The sequence below is a fragment of the Rhipicephalus microplus genome, chromosome 7, assembly GCF_043290135.1.
Source record: "Rhipicephalus microplus isolate Deutch F79 chromosome 7, USDA_Rmic, whole genome shotgun sequence".
Lineage (NCBI taxonomy): Eukaryota > Metazoa > Arthropoda > Arachnida > Ixodida > Ixodidae > Rhipicephalus > Rhipicephalus microplus.
The window spans coordinates 34,381,425-34,405,517 of record NC_134706.1 but is presented as its reverse complement, the minus strand read 5'-3'; the positions used below and the strand labels follow the sequence as shown (position 1 = coordinate 34,405,517).

General features: G+C 47.2%; 1 protein-coding gene across 2 annotated transcripts in view; it reads right to left on the bottom strand.

Moving 5' to 3' along the window:
* The window catches only part of LOC119179277 (cytosolic endo-beta-N-acetylglucosaminidase), an 89,302-nt gene that overhangs the window by 12,569 nt on the left and 52,640 nt on the right, over window positions 1-24,093 (bottom strand). The window contains exons 1-7 of one of the 2 annotated variants that reach the window (XM_075868984.1): window positions 23,322-23,562; window positions 20,491-20,639; window positions 19,494-19,639; window positions 13,053-13,370; window positions 11,922-12,025; window positions 10,955-11,063; window positions 9,305-9,492 (exon numbers count right to left, since the gene is read on the bottom strand). In XM_075868984.1, coding sequence (XP_075725099.1) covers window positions 9,305-9,492; window positions 10,955-11,063; window positions 11,922-12,025; window positions 13,053-13,370; window positions 19,494-19,639; window positions 20,491-20,639; window positions 23,322-23,554 — 1,247 coding nt within the window. In that variant the 5' untranslated portion in view covers window positions 23,555-23,562. Of the gene's footprint in view, window positions 1-9,304; window positions 9,493-10,954; window positions 11,064-11,921; window positions 12,026-13,052; window positions 13,371-19,493; window positions 19,640-20,490; window positions 20,640-23,321; window positions 23,563-24,093 lie in introns of those variants that run through there. The other variant, XM_075868985.1, reaches the window with a different exon arrangement.

Sequence of the window (24,093 nt, the reverse complement as noted above, 5' to 3'; positions counted from 1 at the left end):
CTGTTTACATTTTGTTCATCTCCTTTCTATGTCATGCTTTGCTCTCTCCTCTCCCCCTCGATCTCACTTCCCTTTCCCGCCCTCTTGCTGTGCTATACTCTACAAGGCTACGCTATGCTCTGCTAGCATTCCTGGATAATTTGATTGATATGTGGGGTTTAACGTCCCAAAGGCACCATATGATTATGAGAGACGCCGTAGTGAAGGGCTCCGGAAATTTCGACCACCTGGGGTTCTTTAACGTGCACCCAAATTTGAGCACACGGGCCTACAAAAGTTCCGCCTCTATCGAAAATGCAGCCGCCACAGCCGAAATTCGATCCCGCGACCTGCGGGTCAGCAGCCGAGTACCTTAGCCACTAGACCACCGCGGCGGGGCTGGCATTCCTGGATAGCCGAGTGGTTAGGAAGCTCGCGTTCGGATTATGGGGGCGCCTAGCTGAATACTAACACGCAAGTCATTTTTTCCCACCTAGAATTGTATCTATCTTTCTCTCTATATCTATCTTCGCTCTTTTTCGGTGTTTTTTGTTTCTTGATACTCGTTATCTTGCATACCAAGTCAGAGAAATCGGCGCACGCGTTTAGGGAGCGAAGAAAAGGGCTAAGAGCGCGCGAGCCAGTTCTTGACGATTATAGTTTCTGTTCCCATTACCCCGGCACATGAAATATATAACATTCCACATTGTTGCTATTGCATTCTTTGAACCACCCTTGAGGCGTAAACTGCGCTTTCAAAAATTACCGAGAGTCGAAGCCTCAGCGTATCTCGGGAGGTAGTGCGTAAGGTCCATCAAGCGGACCAAGAAAAAAAAAAGATAGGTCAACGAGAGCCAATTGCCCCCAGCCATTTCATTCCAACCTTCTGCTGATATTCCAATAAAGTCTTCTCTTGACCTATGACTGCGCGCATTGACGTACGGTGTCATGGCTTGCGTCATATGCCATCGTACGCGAGACAAACTTCGTCCAAACAAATAAACCAGAACAATTTAATGCTGTATCGAAACAAAGCCAATCCATGCAAAACAAAAGCAGCGCACATGCACACGCAGCCAAACTATGGAGGAATGAAAAAAATTGCTGGAGTGGAAGCTCCAACAATGCTTTGCCAGCAGAAGTGAAGCCAGCTTTTGTCCCTGCCAAAATGGCGGAAACATGCTCTTTTCTGGTAGTGCCCACTTAAAGATCAACTGGCTTTGATATGCTAATGTAAATACTACATTAGTTCTATATTTAAAAAAAAGTCGTTCCCGACGAAATAACACACAGAAACGAGTATGGGTGACTAAGTCTCCAAAGAACTTTGCCTCCGATTAGAGGTTTACTAAGGGAAACTAGTAACACTAAGACGCACTACGAGCACTCTGTGGCCCGAAAAAGTTTTCACATTAAACTCGTTGGGCGAGCGAGGAAAACGCTCTGTTATTAATCTGAACAGTAATACATTATAATGCCCCTAATAAGATGGCCACCGCAGCTGCCATTTTGCCATGGCAGTTGCGGCAGGCACGGCTTCACTCCTGGGCAATTATTTCCACTCAAGCAATTTTTTATTCCTCCTTGGTCCCGATATAAGCGCAGTGGATCCGAGTTTTTAGCACGGTGCAGCTCCTTCAGAATTCGCCCAGCCTAGCGGATGAAAGAAGAATTGAGCCATGTGAGCCATAGCTGAGGCATCATCATCATCATAATGATCATTATCATCATCATAATCATCATTATGAGTGGTGGCGAACGCTATGCGAGTGTCGCTTCCCTGAAGTTCACTCAAGATTGTGCGAACCACGGCCGAACTCTGCCAGTCTTGTTCGAAGGTCAGACTTCGCTTTAAACGCGTGTCATAGATCTGCAGGGTGCCGCACTATACTGTCTTCATAACCCCTGCGGGCCATGTGCCATGGGTGACAGTGAGCCGCTAAGGGCCGTTCCACGCTCTTTCACCCTCCGCAGCGTCACCAATTGGCTTATTTGTACCCTGCTTGCATGCAGTAGAGGTCCCCGCACGTGCGTTGCGGCTGTGCGGAAAGAGCGTGGAACGGCGCTTCCCGCACAGCCGCAACGCACGTGCCGGCACAGCTGCCGCACCCAAGCATAGGGTGAAAGGGCGTCGCCAATTGGCTCATTTGTCCCCCGCTTGCGTGCGGCAGGGGTCCAGGCGCGCGCGTTGCGGCTGTGCGGAGAGCGCGTGGAATGGCCCTTAGCGAGGGCTGCGCAGAACCCTCTGTTCAGTGCACAAGCTCAACTTTCCTTTATACAAAGAGGTGGTAGACGATTGGTTCGTTGGACACAAGAGGAGTGGCTTAATCCACCACGAGTGATCGGCCATGAATCGTGTGGCAGTGGAATTTCGAAAAAAAGGCGGGGTAAAGATCTCAAAACACTTTTTTTGTGTAAACGAAAATATCAGTTATGCTAACAGTCTATTACAAATTGTTATAGATCCTGGACTAAGGACGCATCTCCTCAGCTTCCTTTTCAAAGATATTACTTTTCTGTTTCCTCTAGCGGCGCCAGTGTTGCCCGATCCTAGCTAGCAAACAAGCGAATATGCCTCAGAACAGTCCAAAAAGAAGCGGAATCATAATAAATTTTCACATTTTATGAGAATATTTTTATTGCGATCTAAATACGAGGAGGAGTTTAAAAATTACCTAATTGTTTTCGTACAGTGCAAGTTTGCGCAACTACGAACGAAAACACATAGCTGCTTGGTAACATCGTCTTTAGGCTAGCCTCACCATTTGGCTGAAGGCACGTTAGCCAGTGCATTATAAACGCTGCCTGCAATTATCCTCGGCGTAAGTTGCACTGAACGTTTACTTGAATTTAACCCAATGCATGTTAGAACACCCAACCACAGGTGTGCGGTCGGGGGGCGTGTCACGTGGGGCCATTTATGAAAAACCATCCGCTACAATGTATGCTGTGGAACGGAAGGTCGCGGGTTCGATCTCGGCTGAGGCGGTCTCATTTCGGTGGAAACGAAATGGTCGAAGTTCATGTTATGAGATATCCGCGCACTTTAAAGAACACCAAATGGTCAAAGTTTTTGGAGCCCTCCACTATGCCGTCACTCAAAATCAATCATGTCGTGGTTTCGGGGCGCAAAACTCATGTTTAATAAAAGGAGAACCCAGCGCACGCCTGAGCAATAAACTACTGAAGTCAGTGACAAACACCCTATTGGTGAACGACAAACGTGCATTGGTGCACGTGATGATCAATAAAATAACTGTATTTACTGAAAAATGCTAATAAGCGAAAAGGAACGTGACAAGCGACTGGAAAATCCTACAAGCGACTCGGCGATAAAAAGATGCCCAAGTCCGCGTATTGTAAGCGGAACTGGTAACTCTACCTAGCGCCTGCAAATGGAGACTACAGATGGTGCCTACCACAGATAGGAATGCACGCCTACCATGCATTCGTATCTGTGATGCAAATTCGCAGCGGGACAGTCGCCAAAAGATTAAAAAATGCCCATTTAAGTTTCTGATCAAATGAGTTATTTATTTACTGATTTTTCCCCTCGTCACTGTTAAACTCGTGAAATGATTCACCAGAGTCGTACGCAAAAGTCTGCTCATTCATCCTGCAGAGACCTCCAGTGTTCTGGTGGTACATCACCGGCAGCGCACCATCCTCCGAACCATCGAGTGCATCAGATATACCACGCCGGGTGAAAGATCGAATCGCCGCTTCTACCGAAACGGCTGGCCAAGCCTGGGGTATATACAAAGCACATGGCATCTTGCCGGGACTGTTTTCGAAGGTTGCCCTTTGGCGTCCGCTCGTCAGGGAGAGGGAAGAGGGAGAGGGCGGGTACTTGCATAGTTGTTCGCGCTTATTTCAGGGGCGCTACTCTGGAAACTGTCTAATTCCACCATATTGTCACATTTGGTATTTTAGTCCAATCAGAGAGGTCGTAGCAGTCCACAGTGCCAATCAGCATCGATTAATAGCAGAATGGACAATATGGCGGAATTAGACAGTGTCCAGAATAACACCCCAGATCTCCCGAAATGGGGAAGGGGGGCGTTTGCTCGGCATTTTATGATACGCTCGAAAAAAAAATCACATTTACGGTAAGCTTGAACACATTAAGCAACATGAGTGATGCGGGAAAGGGGGCCACGATCTGGACATATAAGTAGATGTGATTAATGTTTAACTAAAAAATCAAATGCGACATTCAAAGAAAATAGCGAGCCATTAAGATGGAGAAAAAATATCAAGCCGTGTAACTTGAGCTGAAAAAAATGCGCAGAAGCTACGTGGACGTTCATCATCATCATCATCATCATCATCATCATCATCATCATCCTGACTACGTCCACTGCTGGACAAAGGCCTCTCCCATGTTCCGCCAGTTAACCCGGTCCTGTCCTTGCTGCTGCCAATTTATACCTGCAAACTTCTTAATCTGATCTGCCCACCTAACCTTCTGTCTCGTCCTAACCCGCTTGCCTTCTATGGGAAACCAGTCAGTTACCCTTAATGACCAGCGTTTATCCTGTCTACGCGCTACATGCCCGGCCCATGTCTATTTCCTCTTCTTGATTTCAGCTATGATATCCTTGACCCCCCACATGCATACGTCAAATAACGTGGACGTTGCTCGTACGTAAATCTGTGCGGTACTTGTCCGCTATCTCTCCTTCTGCAAGTCTTCTATGAAGGGGACTCGAATGGTGTATTACTCGGTTAACTCAGAATATCAATCCCCTCCTTTTCCCATTGAGAATCGGCGTATCACATCACAACGACGACCAGCGGAGAATCATCGGGCCAGCCAGACTGCGGCAGTGGACTGCGTAGTGAGGGCGCTACCCTCTCGGACTGTTTAAGCAAAAAACCTCCTCCGACTACTTTCCAGTGATGGAGTAAGATGCGTGCACCCATCACGCGCTTCCCGGTGACGCTAATTCCTGACAATATAGCCATGCCTAACCTTGCAGTTGGAACACTCCCGTCTCGTATTGCACGACCAAGCTCTGACCTTTGTATACTGATCATCAAATACAACTTCAGGTCACAAGAGCAGACCTTGCAGATCATAAATAGTGCAAACCAAACATTTCCAAGAAGGGCAAAACTACTTGTGCGAAAGACTGCGTTGACGCTAAAAATGGCAACGCCACATGTAGACGAACCAAGGTACCTCTGACTCTCGCCATTCTGTCAGCCCTCCTGACTGGCCTGAGCTAGTCCCCGAGGGCAGGGCAAGAAACTGCGTTTTCATTTCGGCTGAATGTAACATGAGAAGAAAGTTTCCTATTTCACCGTAGTGCCAATACTCTGGGGAGTTGGTCGACACTTCCAGCCAGCCCACTCCAAGCTTAACAAATTTTAATCCAACCTTAGAGGAGCAGGAGGGGGCACTGCGTGGCTGCTCGAACCTTCAGATCAGGCCTTGGTCCAGAGGGCTAAGCTAGCAGAAAGCTCCAATGAAGTCAGGAGATATAGACTTCACTCTTTGTGTGGCTGCACGTCTGTTGGTTTCCATAGAAAATTTTAATCCATATCCGAGGTATCACTGCCAATGGTCACTGCCACACATGTGGCAGTGACCATTGGCGCAACAGTTGTCATGAGGATGTCTCACGAGAGAGACTTTAGCAGCACGCGAAGGTTAACTAATCTCGCACAGACCAAACGAAAAAAATTCTACGGAACCTCTCCGACAGATTTTATTACTCGGCAAAAACTGCGTCAAGCCCGTACTGCTCGTCGCGCAACCGCTTCCTTTCTGGCTCGTCGTCACTGCTGTCATCGGAAATGGCTCCCTCGGCATATTTCCCGCCGGGAAGGGCTCCTAGAGGCTCGGCCGGACGTCTGACGTCTAGCTGACCCAGCAGGCAAACGTTCGTCTCTCTGTCGGAGCAAAAGAAGTGCAGTCCGATCTCTTCCAGAATAGCACCATCAGCACCCCTCAGGTCCTCCAGTTGGTATTTCCTGAAAGGACGATCGATTGGGATGTGACCGTGGTCATATGGCCATCGACAGCTTTATTGCCCAACTGCAGCGATTCTTTTGTATCACGTGTGAATCATGGTTTGTTTGCATACAGCGCAACCGCTCGACCCTCCATTAACGCCAATTTCACAAAGGTTAGTCAAAAGAGCGATGAACGTAAAAATAAGTGCTTCGATAAGTATGTATAATATTTCAATCCATTTTTTCTTGCTTGGTCATGTTTGACAAATAAAAAAAAATAAAGTGTGAAACATATCATGGTCTGTCACGAATGATGTCGAAATTATGGATATCATACTCCACTACAGAAAATGGTTAGAGAAAGGCAAGGAATGCATATAGAATCATGCGTATGGAAGCTTTAGGCGAGAGACAAAGCTGCGGCCGACTTCCGCTGTATGTGGACTCCGAAGTGGCACATTAGGTATGCTGCTATTTTGATGGTGAAAGTCTCAGATGCCTAATCAAGAACGAAAAGGGACAGCTGGTGGCATCAAGAAGAACGAGGCAAGGAGTCGTTTGATCGAAAATTGCGGCTTGATGCTGTCATCATGACGTCACCTCACAGTAACTTCTCAATATATAACGTCACATGATGACGTCATCACACCACCATGATCCCGGGTCTAAAATCCCGGCGCCAGTTAAAAACCAAGTAAAGTACAGAAAGCTTTCAACGCCCCCGTATTGTAGGCTGTGCAAAATCGCGTTAGGAAAAAGGAAGCCTGGGGCTGGGTTGACGATTAATTCATCGACTGAGAAGGTGCCTTTCGTTTTCGAGTGGTCCTTGGCGAACGCATGAGGAATCCAAAGAGTTTTTAGATGCGAAGCAGCTAGTGGCGGAGTTGAATCTGGTGTGCGTGCATACTGTTACAGCGCATGCGCAACAGCTGGCCCAAACACTGCCAGTATGTGTTCACGTGCTAGCGCGTTCCGGCCTGTGAAAAGGGCTGGGTAAGACGCTGCGGCTTCTCCCCTTACATTTTCAGCAATTATGAGATAGCGTCGGGGAACGAGATTCTGCAGAGACGTGATAAACCAACGCGTTGCATCCTAGTCGAAACGCGCTGACACACGCTAGCACGTTCCGCCCTGTGACAAAGGCCGGGTAAGACGCTGTGGCTTCTTCCCGCTACACTCACGACATCTATGTGATGAGGTCGGGGAACGAGATTCAGCAGATACGCGATGAACCGACGCGTTTCATCCTAGTCAGCACGCGCTGGCACGTGCTAGCACGTTCGGTACTGCGCAAGCAGCTGCATATGCAAGAGCCGTGGTGTGCATCCCCCGTGCTGCTTCACATGTCTCATGGTCCCCTTTAGCGGGAGATGTAACTTTTTTTGTTCGTTCCTTGTAATAGAAGTTTGCAAACTTGAGCTTTTTGTATTCTTTTCCTGCCGCCCCAGAAGGCTTTGTAGCGTCTTATTTCACCTCCGCCTTAATTTGTGTACCTTGTGAGCGACAAACGATTCGTACAAATGATTGACCAGCAGTCATTTTTTCGTGTGTATTCCGCTATCGTGTTCAAGCAACTTCGGAAGCTTCTTGCGTTCAGAAAATGAGAAAAAAAATAAAAGAATAAGAAGTGCATAAAGTAAAGGCTCACCGTGTAAGCCAGCAAGTCCGCGGATCGTCCTCATCGCTCTCGAGCCTTCTAATAATCTCGCGACGGACTGTGTAGTTGTCGCCTCGAGGGAGACCGGCCGTCATGCCCAGGTAGATCTCTTCGGCCTCTCCGGCTACGCTTTTGGCCTTCAAGACGATGGCAATGTCCTGGCCAACAGAGCTGGTAAAGCTGATGTTCTTGAAAGTGTAGCTGACCTCAAGAGGACCCAACGGAAAGTCACAACCAAACAACCTGTCGAGGCATTACAAGTACCATTTTGAGTGGTGACAAAGAACGATACTAGATATCAAGGTTCGCAAGATGCCGATTTCGTAAATGGAATGCTGCATGTAAACTTGGACAGAGAAAAAGTACAAAACGCAGCAATGAAGTTGGTGTATAATTTCGTATTTCGTATCTTTCAATAAGAATCACTGGACAAATTTCAAGACACAAGCAGGACTTCTCAAGATTAATTTCACTGATTTACGAGAAATATTAAATTGTTAGAGTCACATATGTGGCAGCACATTAATTTGAAGGAAAATGTGATTGATTGATATGTGGGGTTTAACGTCCCATAACCACCATATGATTGCGTGAGATGTCGTAATGGAGGACTCCGGAAATTTCGGCCCCCTGGGGTTCTTTAACGTGCACCCAAATCTGAGCACATGGGCCTACAGCATTTCTGCCTCCACCGGAAATGCAGCAGCCGCAGCAGGAATTTGATTCCGCAACCTGCGGGTCAGCAGCCGAGTAGCTTGGCCACTAAACTACCATGGCGGGGCGAAGGAAAATGTGTTCAAGCAAACTGTGAGCAAGAATTATTATGTACAGTTCGCTTCCTTTTGCACAACTCACTTGGCATGGTTTAGAAAAGTGATTGATGCACAGACTGCACTGCCCTGCTGCCGCCAACTCTAAAGGACGGGTAAAAAGCTTGTCCATACAAGGACTGGCTGTTCCTCATATTAAACCAGAAAGTGGCCGAATGTGCTTTCCGACGTTTGGGATTGCAAGCTATTATAGGCGCATTCCAATCGCTGAATTTGGGAGCTATATCATTCACCGCAACTATCGCGCATTATTTGAAGGCACGAGGCATAGTCCATCGTCATCCTCATCAGCAGTGGCCACAGTTTGGATAGCGTGCAGCAACGTAGTTGCACATATTTCTTTACGCTTGCATAATATAACTCCAGTTAGCTTTAAAGCAGGACACTAAACACACTGATTCGCTGTAGGAGTCGATTGTGATCCTACACCCTCGTTCCCCTACCCAGTGCTGGGTAGTAAACCGGACGCTAATGCATGGTTGGCAGATTTCCTGGCCTTGGATCCTCTTCATCTCTTTTCCTTTTCAAAAGCGCCTGTATGACCATGTTTCGTTAAAATACCCAGCATAGGCGGTATACGCCGTTGCAGCACCAAACATCACGCCATATTATAGCTCCTTGAACACCTCAACTACGCACTTCTACGTGGATTTCACGGCGAACGAAACATTAACGCCAAACACGCACGTCAAAAGAGATGAAATCAGTAGAAGTGCTACTTGAATGCAGCTATGACTTGCATTGTGGTAGTATGAGGTTACTTTATCCCCAGAATAAATGATTTTTTCATCGTATTCCACAGCTAACCGGAGCTGCACAAAACCTGTGGTTATGTATTAGGTAAGCGGAGTAGCATTGCGCTGCAGTAGTATTTTACCTGATGTAAGGTTTGATGTCCGGGTCGTTGCGGTTGGGCTTGAACAGCACGCGGAGGCAGCCGCCACCGTTGTACGCCTCCTCCAAGTGCAGCTTCACGGAACAGCACGAGTTGCAGAGCGCGTTGCCTTGGTCCCGCGGCTGCAGCTGCTGCTTGTGCAGGTTGAACCACACGCGGCCAAACATGCGCTGCGCCGAGGCGTGCAGTGTCATTTTTTTTATATAGAAAGGAACACAGGAACGCGTGGCCTGCGCGTGGCTGCTGGCAGCTCATTCAGAAGTGGAAGCGTGAGCAACCACAGCCTCTCTTCACATCGTCTCGCAGCGAGCAAAGCTACCTATCATTGATGATATGGAACAAGTGGCAAGATAGCACCCGCTTCCCTCCTCCCTTATCAAGGTGAAACACGCAAGTGACCGGTAATTGCCTTGAAGGGGGAGGGGGTGCTATCTTGCCACTAGTTCCATATCAGCAATGAATGGTTGCTTTGCTCGCCGCCAGATGACGCGAAAAGAGGCTGTGGTTGCTCTCGCTTCCAATTGGACGCGCTGCCAGCAGCCACCGGAGCGCGCAGGCCATGCCCTTCTACGTTCTCTTTCATGAAAATTGACGCTGTCCGGGTAGTCATTCAAAGAATTGCACAAGCGATTTGTGACCACAGCGAAGGATTCGCGAAATGCGGTGCGGTCGTAGGTGGGCGTAACCGCGGTGGGAGGCGGCTTATCGTAAATGCTCGCTTTTCATCGAATACTCAATCAGGGAAGTGCTGGTCGAAACTTAACAAGGACAGCTGCTCGCAATGCTAGCTCAAAAATAAACTGGTTTATGTTGCGCAGTCACAGTAGCTCATGATCCTGCCGTACAGTAACACAAAACATTTCATCTCGCGTGCGGTGATCAGGATAAGTTTCGGTCGGACACTTCCTCTTGGTAAAGCGGACTATGTTTTGCACTCTCGCTATCGGCGCGCTCCGAATGACTCGTTCTGTCCAGCCGCAAAACACCTGGCTATTTTTTGTGCAGCTAAAGTTCTATATATTCCAGTTATAAATTATGACCTAGCCCGAATCGATGCCCTGCTCGTATACATTCGACAGCCGCGAAATAGTAAGAGAACATCAGAGCATTCGGTGCCCTCTCGCTGCTGCCACCAATGCTGCCACCGCTGGCCGGCGGCAGCAAGTAGTTCTGCGCAGGCGCCGAGCGTGCTGTAAGCGGCGCCCTTTGCCGTCCTCTATGGTCCTCTGTTGTCTGTGGTGACGTTTCGAATCGTCGTGAGGAGACCCTGTCCACGCGAAGAAAGACAACCGCGTACGGTGGTCACTGTGCCTGCGCGAAACTCGCCGTAGCCGATGGCCAACGGTGGCACCGCGAGACGTCGCCATGCGCTTCCTTCAACGACGAGCCGCTGTGCACACGGATCGAGTGAAGAGCCACGAGTCTCAGTGACAATCTATTCGAGGCAGTTAACTGCAAATGGAGGTCATCGATCATCACTTGGAAATGTGGTTCAAGCATGCAGTGGTTCAATTGAAGGACCCGCCTTTGAGAAGTCACTCATCAGTGGAGTAATGGTCAGGACAGTAGGAACGTACAAAGACTACCTTGTGACTCGACACGCCACACTGGCGTTAAGTGATAATGACTTGCCTGGCCTTCCGCGAACACCTTGGAACCGAATCCCTGGCAAAAGCTCGTGGACAGTGGAGGCTTGGTGAGACGCCAGTCGGCGCAGCAGCTGTCTGGAAAGCTCCAAAGCCTGCACATGCGAACAGCACGTCTAAACATGGACGTACTTACACTCAAGCCACACATGCAAGTCAAGGTCATTGCGGCCTACTGAAACGTTTCGTATGCGAGTCCAATAATTACACGCCCCGCCACGGTGGTCTAGTGGCTAAGGTACTCGACTGCTGACCCGCAGGTCGCGGGATCAAATCCCGGCTGTGGCGGCTGCATTTCCGGTGGAGGCGGAAATGTTGTAGGCCCGTGCACTCAGATTTGGGTGCACGTTAAAGAACCCCAGATGGTCGAAATTTCCGGAGCCCTTCACTACGGCGTCCTCATAATCATGTAGTGGTTTTGGGACTTTAAACCCAACAAATCAATCCATCAATCAATAATTCCATATGTTTTCATGTGGATCTATATGTTTTCCGTATATTTTCCACATGTTTCCGTAAGATCCTTACGAAAACATACGGAATTATTGGACTTCGCATACGGAACGTTTCGTAGCAAAAATGAAAGCTCGCACTATAATTTCTCGACGAATATGCAATCCGATGTATCTGTAAATATGTGCTTTTAAGCACCTAATACGTGATAAGTTTGATAATGCTTAACAGTACACAATTGTGAACAAGAGGTTGTTCTCGATTGTTGGGGAGAAAAGGCAATTTTTCGTAAATACCGTTAAGTTTAAGTTTCATTAGAATTAGTGTGTGTCTCACAGGTGATTATCATTCAAAAAAGAACGTACTGGTATACAATTCTACGTCTCGTATTTGCAGGCGTATTAAACTTGGCTTTCGCTACAGGTTTCAATTTTTAACCGAAAAACACACATAATGAAACCGCAGAATTCGCGGTGCATTTTCCCGCCTCCTCGACTCACCGGTAGTTGTGTTTCGCAAAGTTCCTTTTCCCTTGCGTCTGGTACACCCAGGCAGCCGCGAAGACGGCAGCCGACAAGCCGCATCCTCGTACGCGCTGGACGGCCTGAAAATGAGAGTTAAAAATGGCTGCCGAAACTGCCAGGAACTTTTCATGCGGCGTGCACGGTACAACTGCCACATGAAGGAAGAAATCGCCGAGTCGGGTAGGCTCCTTTCATATAATGAAATTCGGACCTTGTCGAAACGTAAACCCGGAACTTGTTGCGGCGCACGTAGTGCCGATTTCTCAGCAGCCCTACAACTACTCACCTTCGTTTGCCTTACCAACTCCCTTGCTATACTATCTATGCGTGACTATGCCGTACGTGCCTCTGTAACGCCGTACATAGCTATGCTATGCTTCACCTCCTCATCCCCGCGTTCGCGTCACTCCTCTTCATCCTCGCTTCCACTTCTCGCTCTCTTGTTATGCTATACTATACGCAGCTGTTCTACACACTGCTGGGATATGCGTGGTTTTGCCTGTGTAATGCCGAGCAACGACCTGAGACGACAGCACAGACAGATGTGTCTGCATGCGACATCACGGACCCCTAAATTGGTTTGCCTTTAAAGTAATCAGCAAGCAGGCACGTGAAAACTTTTTCAGATGGTTTACTATAGGAAAATAACTACATATGAAACTGCTTGACGGCACACATATCTAGCATTACAACTTCTTGAAATCTGTCGGTGAAGATCACCTAAGTTGATAGATTTAGTGGAGTTAACGTCTACAGTAATGATATCTGTAATTCTACACGCGAAAACCGCCATATAGCTATGAGACTCAGCGATACGATTATGAGACACCATCTATTGCTTTTGAACGCGTATTGACCCGATACGATGTTCAGACACGCCATCTGGTCCTCTTTGAAATGCGCCGACATTGAACATAACAAGGGCCGCTTTGGCACTGAGCTTCCATTTAAATGAGACCACCGGATACGGTTTCGAAACCGGGATTTTCGGGTAGCATCCGAGCAGCGTAACTGCAGTGCCATCGAGGATGACGCACGTACTTCTCAAACAACGCAAAAGAAACGGAAGGTGCGGTTAGTGGATGTTTGACATAAGTATCTGCATACCTTGTACGTTTCAAAGCCGCCAGGGTATGTAGTGTCGCGTCCGAACACGTCCACCCCGACGTACACGTCGGCCTTCCGGTTGCCTGCGAACTGCGCGGAGCTCAACAGCATGGCTTCTGTCCACTGGAAGTTGAGGAAGATGCCATCGCACTGGTCGAAGAAGGAGACGTTCTTTTGGTTGAGCTGGTTGTGTGGCTTGGCGTTTCCGTCGACGTCCACTGCGTCGTACCAGATAACCAGCGAGCCTGGTACGGCTTTGTGCATTTCGCTTGTGATGGCCCTCAGCAAGTTCTTGACAAACGGGATGCAGCTGCGGTCCTGCAAACAAAGGAACCGTGCCACATTAAAAGCGACCCCCCGCAACCTAACACGCCCGTCAAACAAACACGTTTGATGTAATGCGCGGCAAAGCAGCTTCGACAACGACAACAACCACAACAAAAGGACAAAGGTAAGAAGAGCATGACCTTCGTTCATGGCTGACAACAGCTGGTAATGCGCAACTTCTCAAAGGAGTAATTTTGCCACGTGGTGGCACCAACGTCTAGATTCTGCTACTGTTGCAGTTGACTAAATAAGAGGGGGAGGAATGGCCAGGCCTGTCAATTTTCGGAAACATATGCCTCGCACACAAGTGGTTTTACTCGACAACTACATTTTAAAGGACTGCAATGAGACTTTACAATTATACATACAATGACATATTAGGCGTCACCCTTTTGCTGTTGCATGACCAGGATTTGGAGACATCTGCACGAAGCGCCATCTCTCCTCGACCAAAGCGGCAGCCTGCCGTAAGTGAGTGGCAAATAATCGAAAAAAATATCTAACGAAAAAGCCAGTTATCATAAACGACGTCCCGTTCTATACAGCGGGGACTTATTTGAACATTGTGGGACAGTTACAGTGTCGCCCTACAAGCAACGTGGCTTTCCAGAGGGTTTAATATTTTTTGTAGTGCGACACAAACACTACAAAAACTTACTTAGCTACTTAGCCACTTAAAGCTACTTAGCCACTTAAACTTACTATACTTAGCCAGCAAGATCACGGGCATGCTTCTTGAACAGTCCGCTGCCCAGCTGCTCCTCCTCTTGGCCTCGGAGGACGCCCTTCGCGAAAAAGTTGATGAGGCTCAGGAGATAATTGTGCCACATGGACGGTAAGTAATATTGCCGTGGATCTGGTCATGTATGGCTGCACTTGGATACAATTGAACCCCTTTGTAAGAGATATTCACCGAGCAGCAATGCTCATTTTTAGATGCGGAGCATCTTATACTCGCGCCTTGTAGTGCGCCGTCCGCACCGCTTCTCGAACATTCGACAGCTGACGCGCGCGCATGCGCCGTCGCCCACTCTTCCACCATCTGTGCATCCCTTCCTCCTCTACACACCGTGCGCGCTTCACTCCTCCACCATCTGTGCACCCTTCCTCCTCTACACACCGCGTTCGACATCTACAATTCTCCTGATTCTCCAGTGGACGCGCATGTGGCGTCGCGCTTCGAGAACATTCAACAGCTGACAGTGCATGCGCCGTAGTGCTGTATATATACTCAAGGTCGGCGCTCGCTCGCTCAGTTGCCGCTCGTCGGTTGGTTTGTACGGCGCGTCGACGTCCAAGGTCGCGGTGAAATGAATTCCAACGAATCCACAAACACAATGATCGACGTCCCTTCGACCAGCGCCGCCCTTTCGCATACGTGTGTACGTGTTCACTCATTTAACACCCCCTCCTACAACCACGTTAACCAATTTAGCCATCGACCCAAGTAAGTCGCACTTTAACACCCCGTTAACCAATTATATGGTCCGCATCCTCCTCAGTGTTCCCCCGAGGGAAGCTGCGGGCAATTTTTATGTGAGGAGTCTGTTATACGCAAGGTACAGTCGAGCCCACATATAAGGGCCACACTTTCGCTTAAAACAAACAATATCCGCGTGACCGAGAAAATATACATTGGTTCAGTGGCACAAAATCGCAGTTACAACAAACGTCTCCGAGCGCCGCTGATCGGTTACAGCAAACGAAGTCAGTGGTCTGCTGACTTGCCGGGAAACCAATTTCGACCACCGATCAGGCATCAGCGAGGTGCCCATACATTCTTATTCTTAAACGCCGACCCTGCCTCCGCGCCCCTGTAGTTGCCGCTCTCCCCGACCACTTTTTGTTACGCACCCCTCTGTCCTTTGTTCCCCCTTTACTCTGAGCGGCGATGGCGTAGTGGTTAGAGCATCCGCCTCGCATGCAAAAGGTCCGTGGTTCAAGTCCCGGTGCCGCGCAGCTCCCGACCGGATATAAAAAAAATCCGCGTGTTGATGGAACTGCATTAAGAGGCCTGGGGTGCGGCCTCACCGGTAACCACCGCCGGGAAAGCACTCCCTCACCAGAGAAAGATTGCCCACCCTGGTGCAGTATCTGGCCACTACCTCCCACATGCATACGTCAAATAACTCACGGCCCTCAGTCCCCAGCGGCTGTGAAGCAACTGACCACGGCGGCGATCAGATCTGCAACGCAGCAGAGGGTGCTAAGAATCTCTGGATCCGGACAGGCTGCCATTGGAACCTGAACTTGGCAACGTTTAACGCTAGAACCTTATCTAGTGAGGGAAGTCTAGCTGTACTATTCGAGGAGCTAGAGGGTGTTAAATGGGATATAATAGGGCTCAGTGAGACTAGGAGGACAGATGAGGCCTATACGGTGCTACAGAATGGGCACGTCCTTTGCTATCGGGGCTTGGCAGACAGAAGAGAACTGGGAGCGGGGTTCTTCATTCACAGAAACATAGCTGGCAACATAAAGGAATACTATAGAAATAATGAAAAGGTGGTAGGTATCGTAATTAAACTGAACAAAACATACAAGATGAAGGTAATACAAGCTTACGCGCCTACGTCCAGCCATGATGACGCTTCAGTCGAAAGCTTCTATGAAGACGTGGAATCGGCAATGAGTAAGTTAAAAAGACAGTATACCGTAGTGATGGGCGACTTTAATGCAAAGGTAGGGAAGAAGCAGGCTGGAGACCAGGTAGTAGGAGATTATGGCATCGGTACTAGAAACGCCAGAGGAGACCTACTAGTAGAATTCGCAGAACACCTTCTACTGAAAACGAGAACACCGCAAGTGGACATGGAGGAGCCCTAATGGCGAAAATACGAACGAAATAGACTTTATAATGAGTGCACACCCAGGAATCGTGCAGGATGTGAAAGTGGTTGGCAAGGGACGATGCAGTGACCATAGAATGGTATGGTCTCGAATTCGCCTAGACTTGAAGAAGTAACGACAGAAACTGATACGCAAGAAGCCAATCAATCAGCTGGCACTGAGAGGGAAAGTACAGGAATACAGAGTGTCGCTGCAGAACAGGTACTCGGCTCTTAGTGAGGAAACCAACCTTAGCGAAAATACAATGAATGATAATCTGACGAGTATTATTACGGAGTGTGCAGTGGAAGTTGGAGGCAGGGTAGTTAGACAGGACACTGGCAAGCTTTCCCAAGAAACGAAGAACCTAATTAAAAAGCGTCAAATCATGAAAGTGTCAAGTACAACAGACAAAATAGAACTGGCAGAGCTTTCGAAGTTGATTAATAGACGTAAGGTATGCGATGTAAGAAGGTATAACATGGAGAGAATTGAACACGCTCTGAAAAACGGAGGAAGCGTCAAAGCAGTGAAAAGGAAACTTGGGATAGGCAAAAGTCGTATGTATGAACTAAGGGACAAAGAAGGCAAAATAACTACCAATATGGATAGGATAGTTAAAATAGCGGAGAAGTTTTACAGAGATCTGTACAGTAGCGGAGACAACCACGACCTTAATACTATAAGAACTAGCAGTAACCCAGATGACACCCCAACAGTAATAATAGAAGAAGTCAGAAAAGCTTTGGAGAGCATGAAAAGAGGCAAAGCTGCCGGTGAGGATCAGGTAACATCAGATCTGCTGAAAGATGGAGGACAGATTGTGTTAGAAAAACTAGCCACCCTGTTTACGAGGTGTCTCCTGACGGGACGAATATCAGAGTCTTGGAAGAACGCTAACATCACCTTAATACATAAGAAAGGAGATGACAAAGACTTGAAGAATTACAGGCCGATCAGCTTGCTCTCTGTAGTATACAAGCTATTTACAAAGGTTATTGCTAACAGAGTAAAGAAAACATTAGAATTCAATCAACCAAAGGAACAAGCAGGATTTCGAACAGGCTACTCAACAATCGACCACATTCATACTATCAATCGGGTTATAGAGAAATGCTCAGAATATAACCAACCACTATACATAGCCTTCATAGATTGCGAGAAGGCGTTTTATTCAGTAGAAATATCAGCCGTAATTCAGACACTGCAGAATCAGGGCGTAGATGAAGTATATATATAAACATTCTGGAAGAAATCTACACGGGATCAACTGCTACCATAGTGCTTCATAAAGAAAGCAACAGAATACCAATCAAGAAGGGTGTAAGGCAGGGGGACACAATCTCCCCAACGCTATTTACCGCGTGCTTACAGGAGGTTTTCAGAAGCCTAGAATGGGAGCAGTTAGGGATAAGAGTTAATGGAGAATACCTTAGTAACCTGCGCTTCGCCGATGACATTGCATTGCTGAGTAACTCAGGGGACGAATTGCAACTCATGATTACGGAGTTGAACAGGGAGAGCAGAAAGGTGGGTCTTAAAATTAATCTGCAGGAAACGAAAGTAATGTACAACAACCTCGGAAAGGAGCAGCGCTTCGAGATAGGTAATAGTGCACTTGAAGTTGTAAAAGACTATGTCTACTTAGGGCAGGTAATTACCGCAGAGCCTAACCACGAGATTGAAGTAACTAGAAGAATAAGAACGGGGTGGAGCACATTCGGCAAGCACTCTCAAATTATGACAGGTAGATTGCCAATATCCCTCAAGAGGAAAGTATATAACAGCTGTATCTTGCCGGTACTTAGCTACGGAGCAGAAACCTGGAGACTTACAAAAATGGCTCAGCTTAAATTGGGGATGACGCAGCGAGCAATGGAAAGAAAAATGGTAGGTGTAACATTAAGAGCCAAGAAGAGAGCAGAGTGGATTAGGGGACAAACGGGGGTTAAGGATATCATAGTTGAAATAAAGAAGAGGAAATGGACATTGGCCGGGCATATGTAGCGCGTAGACAGCATAACCGCTGGTCATTAAGGTTAACTAACTGGATTCCCAGAGAAGGGAAGCGGGTTAGGGGGAGACAGAAGGTTAGGTGGGCAGATGAGATTAAGAAGTTTGCGGGTATAAAATGGCAGCAGCAAGCACAGGACCGAGTTAACTGATGGAACGTGGGAGAGGCCTTTGTCCTGCAGTGGACGTAGTCAGGCTGATGATTATGATGTAGTGCGATACTGCAATTTTACCAAAATGTTCCAGTAGGTCTCTGCTTCATAGAAGCGGGAGTCGTTTTTGATAACTGGCTTATTTCGAAAGATATGACTTTTCTCTCCTATTTCCCATTCTGCTAGGGCAGACTGGTGCTCCTGTCGCCGAGAGATGGCGCCATGTTCAGGTGTCCCTAATTCATGGGAATGATTCTGAGCTGTGCCCTTGTTGGCTGTATGCAATTGTGAAGGCGGCATATGTAGGTAATACAAGCAGCAGAATTTTCTTAGAAGCTATTGATCTCTTGGAAAGGCTCTGGTAATTTTACAAGAATGTAATTGAAGCTGCCATTCTAAGTGTAGCGCGTGTGACACAACGGAATACTCACAATATACTACGGTATGAAAGCCGACGTGGTTCACCCATACTATACGAATCTGCTTGATTTATGGGATGAGCCACTGTCCCAATGTTTCTATTTCTATGTACTTTCCAGTTGATTTTTATTGCCAGTAGATTTCGCAATCTTACCCAATGTTTATCAGAACGTTGATGTGCAATTACTAAAATGGCACTAAAGTGAAACAAGGAATTGACTTCAATTGATAAATTGCGCTCTAAAACTGCAATATCGCTATTTTTATCGACTAGATTTACTATTACAGAATAAATAAAGGTCACCGCTTTGTTTTTGAATCTCGCGCCTGAATCACCCACACGTGATGTCATGCATTTCAAAATGTATCTTGAATTTTGGCGACACTGGCTCAACAATATTTCCCAGAACCTGGTATGCTGAGTCAATGACATCGCCGCAGAACAATTGATTCGACTTTGACTGAATAAGAATGGCGAATTACTTTGTTGATGCTGTCAAAATCTATGACGTGGCGGTATTTGTCGCGGAAATTCTGAGGTGTTGTCATCACCAGTACTTTCCTTTTGCGCGTTTTTTTCGCTTGACAAGTGCCTTGTCGCAGCAAGCATGGGGTTCTTGAAATGGTGAGAGCAATTCACTAAAGCGAAAAAAATCGTCTTTTTCTTTAGCGTCTTCTTAGGATACTAAGACAAACTCACCATTTTGCAGCCAATGCTGACGAGCCATCCGTCAAACCTGCCGACTGTCGCAACCTTCGCCAGCTGAGTTGCAACCTGGGCAGTCAGGCCAGAGCCTCGGACAATGTTGATGGTCTTGATGCCACCATCACCTAGGATGAAGGTTCCTAAAAAAGACAGGAGCAGTAAAAATTTGGTGGTTAGAATGAACAATGTTCTGGAAAGATATGTTGAAATCTTGATGAATACAAATAATGTCCTAAAAGTTTGCTCACAATTATCACAATATAATTATGTCTATTTTATTTACATTAATGTCATATCTAGAAAAGATGAAAGAAGGACAAAGTAGTCTTCGATTAAACGCCACTATAAAAGTTGTTTTTAAAATGCACCACAGATTACATCGTCTTTGAAGAAGTGTACTGCTAGAACCGGTTCACAACACTGTTCTATTTATAATTGCACTGAAAATGAGTATGTCTCACTGCTTTAGCATTCATGAAGTGAAAGCTCTCGAAAAAAAACAGCCACTTGTTGAAAGAAACGTATGGATGTGCACACCTGTGGTCATTGTCGAATAGATGTATGACAACAAAATGGCTGATGTATAAACTAAGAAGGATATAGACTATATTAGATAGCTGGATCTGACAACTGTGGCCATCACTATGTGTGTTAAGCTTAACATTGATTGGAGGCAAGGTACATGGTTGCATAGCCAAAATTCTGTAAAGACCAAAAAATTAATCAGTAGCATAACACTAGCTGGGTGGCTCTACTGTGAACAAAACAGGTCATGGAAACAGAACTACAATCAATAAAGTTTCAACTTTTCATGACGAAGTGTTCATACTGTTCTGAAGATACCCTGTCTGGACTTCTACCATAAGCAAGATTCACGTAGCTATTTCTACTTGTAGATCATCGCTTCACTGAATGAACAGTAGTCTGAAACTATCTCTACTTAGAACGTCCTAAAATTCTAGTCTGTACTCGGTTGTTTAACACTTCTTACCTAGAACTTTGACTCCGTGCCTGTGGGCAGCAGAGATCCATCCAGGAGGCGGGATCGTGACCATGTAGTGGGAGTAGTAGATGAACGTGTCAATGATCTGCCAGTGATGAAAGCGGTACAAGTTGGACTCTTCACTACCATGGATGAACCTGCAATGGCAACAACACGCTAAATATGGAGCATTGGACGGCCCCCTCGTGTGCGACGACGATGTGCGACGGCTTCTTTTTTTTGGTGATTTAAAATGCTTGATACGTCGTATTAACGCGATTGCTTTCCCGACATCAAGCTTGCCTAAGGCAAGTTTGCCAACAAGTCCCAAGCACCGGCGTGGCTCAGTGGTAGAATACTTTGCTGGCACCCAGCCAACCCGGGTTCAAGCTACATGTATTCTACCCCACATCATACAAATATATATGTCCGTGGTGTGGGGCCACACCAACTCTGTTTTACATTGCGTGGGATTGTACACATCGCAATGAAGAACACAGCATGAATAACACAGTGGAACAATGGGAGGCACTGCTGTCCAGCTCGACCACTGCTGATCAGCGCTGGATGGTACAACGGGTAGAGATGATGGCCAGGGCCAGCGGAGCCCTGGAATAGGGGCCCGACAATTTGGAATGCTTCGCGTTATGCACAAAGTTTTCTCTCTCTCTCTCAATCCCCACTGTGTCACAGATTTCGCTGTGATAGAGCATATGTCAAAATTGCACGAGTGAAGCTTCCCCCTACCACTGCAGAACCATAACCTGGTGCAATCACGTTATTGCTCCACCCATGCACTCCTCATGATCACAATGCTTAATCTCATGCTGTACCAAGCGGGAGACAAGACATGTCATTGTAGAGTTCGTAATGTAAGGGCACCAGCACGTCAAGTATGCGCAAGCTAGGAACCCAAGTAGGTGCTCCGACTAGAAGGGGCTCGTGTCTGGTTACGCGACCATAAACCACTCGATGATGCAGCGATAGTCGGGCGAAATGTTGCCACAGAGAAAGGCACCCCCTAACCGTAGGTTGGCAAAAATTGGGGAGCTTACTCTGACTCACTTATGAAAAATAATTTACGCTTAGGAATAACTCGAACTCAAACTCAACAAATTTTCCCCGAGCCGAACTCAAGCTCACGAAAATTTTCTTCAACCGGACTGACTTGAACTCAAAATGAACAAAATATTACTCACCCGGACTCACTCAGACTCAGATTCACTGCTCAATCCGAGCCTGAGCGAGTTCGAGTTAGTTAACTCACGAGTCCGTTAAGTCCAGAATTGGCTTTCTCAATGATGGTGTCGATGCGCATTCACAACAATTTCTCTCGTAATCGGTGCTCTTTTTGGTGCTTTGGGGTATTAAAGCATTCGAAGACGAGTTACGAGTGGTTGTCAACCAGTAAAGACTTTTTTTAGAAGAAATGACAAGGTAAGAGATATTTACCAAGAACTTCTCTGGAAGCGTAGGCGGGGGTGGAGTTCAAGTTACCTCCCTAACATAATACACTCATCTGATCAATATTTATTGAAATGGTTTATAAACGATGCTGTTTTGTAACATGTGTGAGCAGGCTGAGTACAAATGTGAATCCAGGTAAGGCTCATAGTAATGTGGAACATGTATAGATAGGGCCTTACGTCGGCAAACACAAGTGGAAGTCATTCAAACTCACTCATGAAATATGTATTCCGCTTAGGGTTCACTCGGACACAAGCCCACCTAAATGTTTCACAGCTGTACTCACACTCACAAAAATTTTCATGTTCATCGAATTGTTACTCACTCGGACTCACTCAGGCTCATGCCATGGCTTGATCCTAGTCTGAGGGAGTGTGGTCAGTCAACTCATGAGTCAGTTTGCCGACATATGCTCGTGAGTAGATGTGAGTATAAACATGAATCCAGGTATGGTTCCTATAGTAATGCTGAAGACGGGTAGATAGGACCATAAGTCGGCAAACATATGTAGAACTCACTCAGATTCACTCAAGAAATGTATCTGGCGCTTCGAACTTCCTCAGACTCAGCCCTAAATTTTCCCGAGTTGGACTCACTCCGACCCGTACTCACTGAAATTTTCATCAAAAGGACTCGCTCGGACTCGAACTCACCAAAGATATACTCACCCGGCCTCACTTAGACTCATACTCATGACTTTATCTGTGTCTGAGTCAGTAGACTCATTGATGGGTTCACCGACCTATGCCTCTAACCAGAAAATCAGCCGACGAACAGTACCAAGGAGAGTACACCAAGAAATTGAAAAGACCAGGGGGCTCGCCCGCTCGGTCTAAGCTCCCCGTTAGACATGAAGCGTCCCGCCATCGTATTGGTTCTGTATGAGCAGGGGTACACCGTAACACCGGGGGAGGCCGCCGGAGAGACAGTGACAGGAGATTGCTTTCCCGCGGTTATTGCGGGCGGTTTTAGGGAGTGGGAAGATGGTTGATTGGTCATCGACACAGGTCACATGACCGACATGACAGATGCCTACCCTACCTGCACCCAGCAGCACGTACAGTAAGTTAATTTTACTGGTGTGGTTTCATGATACCAGAGGTCGCACGACACAACTGTATTCCTTGAAGCCTAAATGACCAGTTTTTCTTAACGCGTGGTCATGTAGGCTCCCTACAGTATTAATTGCCACGAAACACTGTTGGCGTGTGTGCCGGAACTTGAAACAGAACCGTAGCTTCCTCAGTCAACAATGGCGCGCTGCAGGAGCCGATCGCGGAGCCCACGGCCAAGTTCACGCGCGTTGCATTCATGTCACGGAGACGCAATCGGAACGTTGCTGGCGTGCGCTCAGCTGAATTTTCAAGCCTCACCTATCCTCATTGTAGTTACCGTCCATGTCGTGGCAGAAGATGGTTCTTGGATCCCCGGGTTTGCCACGCTTGATGGCATCCGACAGGGGCTCCACGGCGCACAGCAGAGGCTCATCATCGTACTCGAGCAGCTCGTCGAGTGTCCCGAGTGGTGCGACCTCTCGATCGGGCACCCGATTGATCACCCTGACTTGAGCAGGACTGGGTTTCGAGAGCGACAGTAAAACGCCCATCTCGAAAGCAGGCCAACAATCGAATGAATGGTCGAGCACCACGCGCTTTGCGCTTTTCCTTCTTCTGGCACATACGCCCACGAGCTATCGTGGGATCGAGATCTCACGTCCACGATAGTTAGTCATGACGATGCCAGTCCCAAAGACTAGACATAACTTCATTAAATTGAAATTTAACCACGCAATCAAGGAATGCTTCTTTTCTTTATTGGCAATGAAAGTATGCTTGTTGTAGTGGTGCCCTCCAACATGGTTCACACCCACTAGGGTGATTGGTCATAAATTGACTGCATGAATTTGATGAACATTTTGAGGAGCAAATGTTAATTACCAAACAAAGAAAAAAGCTTGCACAAAATGAAAAGTGTGGAGTAATTGCTTCTTGTTTTACCCAAGCTATGTTTCTCGACGCGACCAGGCTCACCGAGCTTTACTAACTTTTATAAAAAAAACGACCCTGATGACCCATTTATAGACGTGTTTTATTGGGAGTTTACTTATGCTGGCCTGTCTTTGCCAGTTATTTTTACCATCCCCAC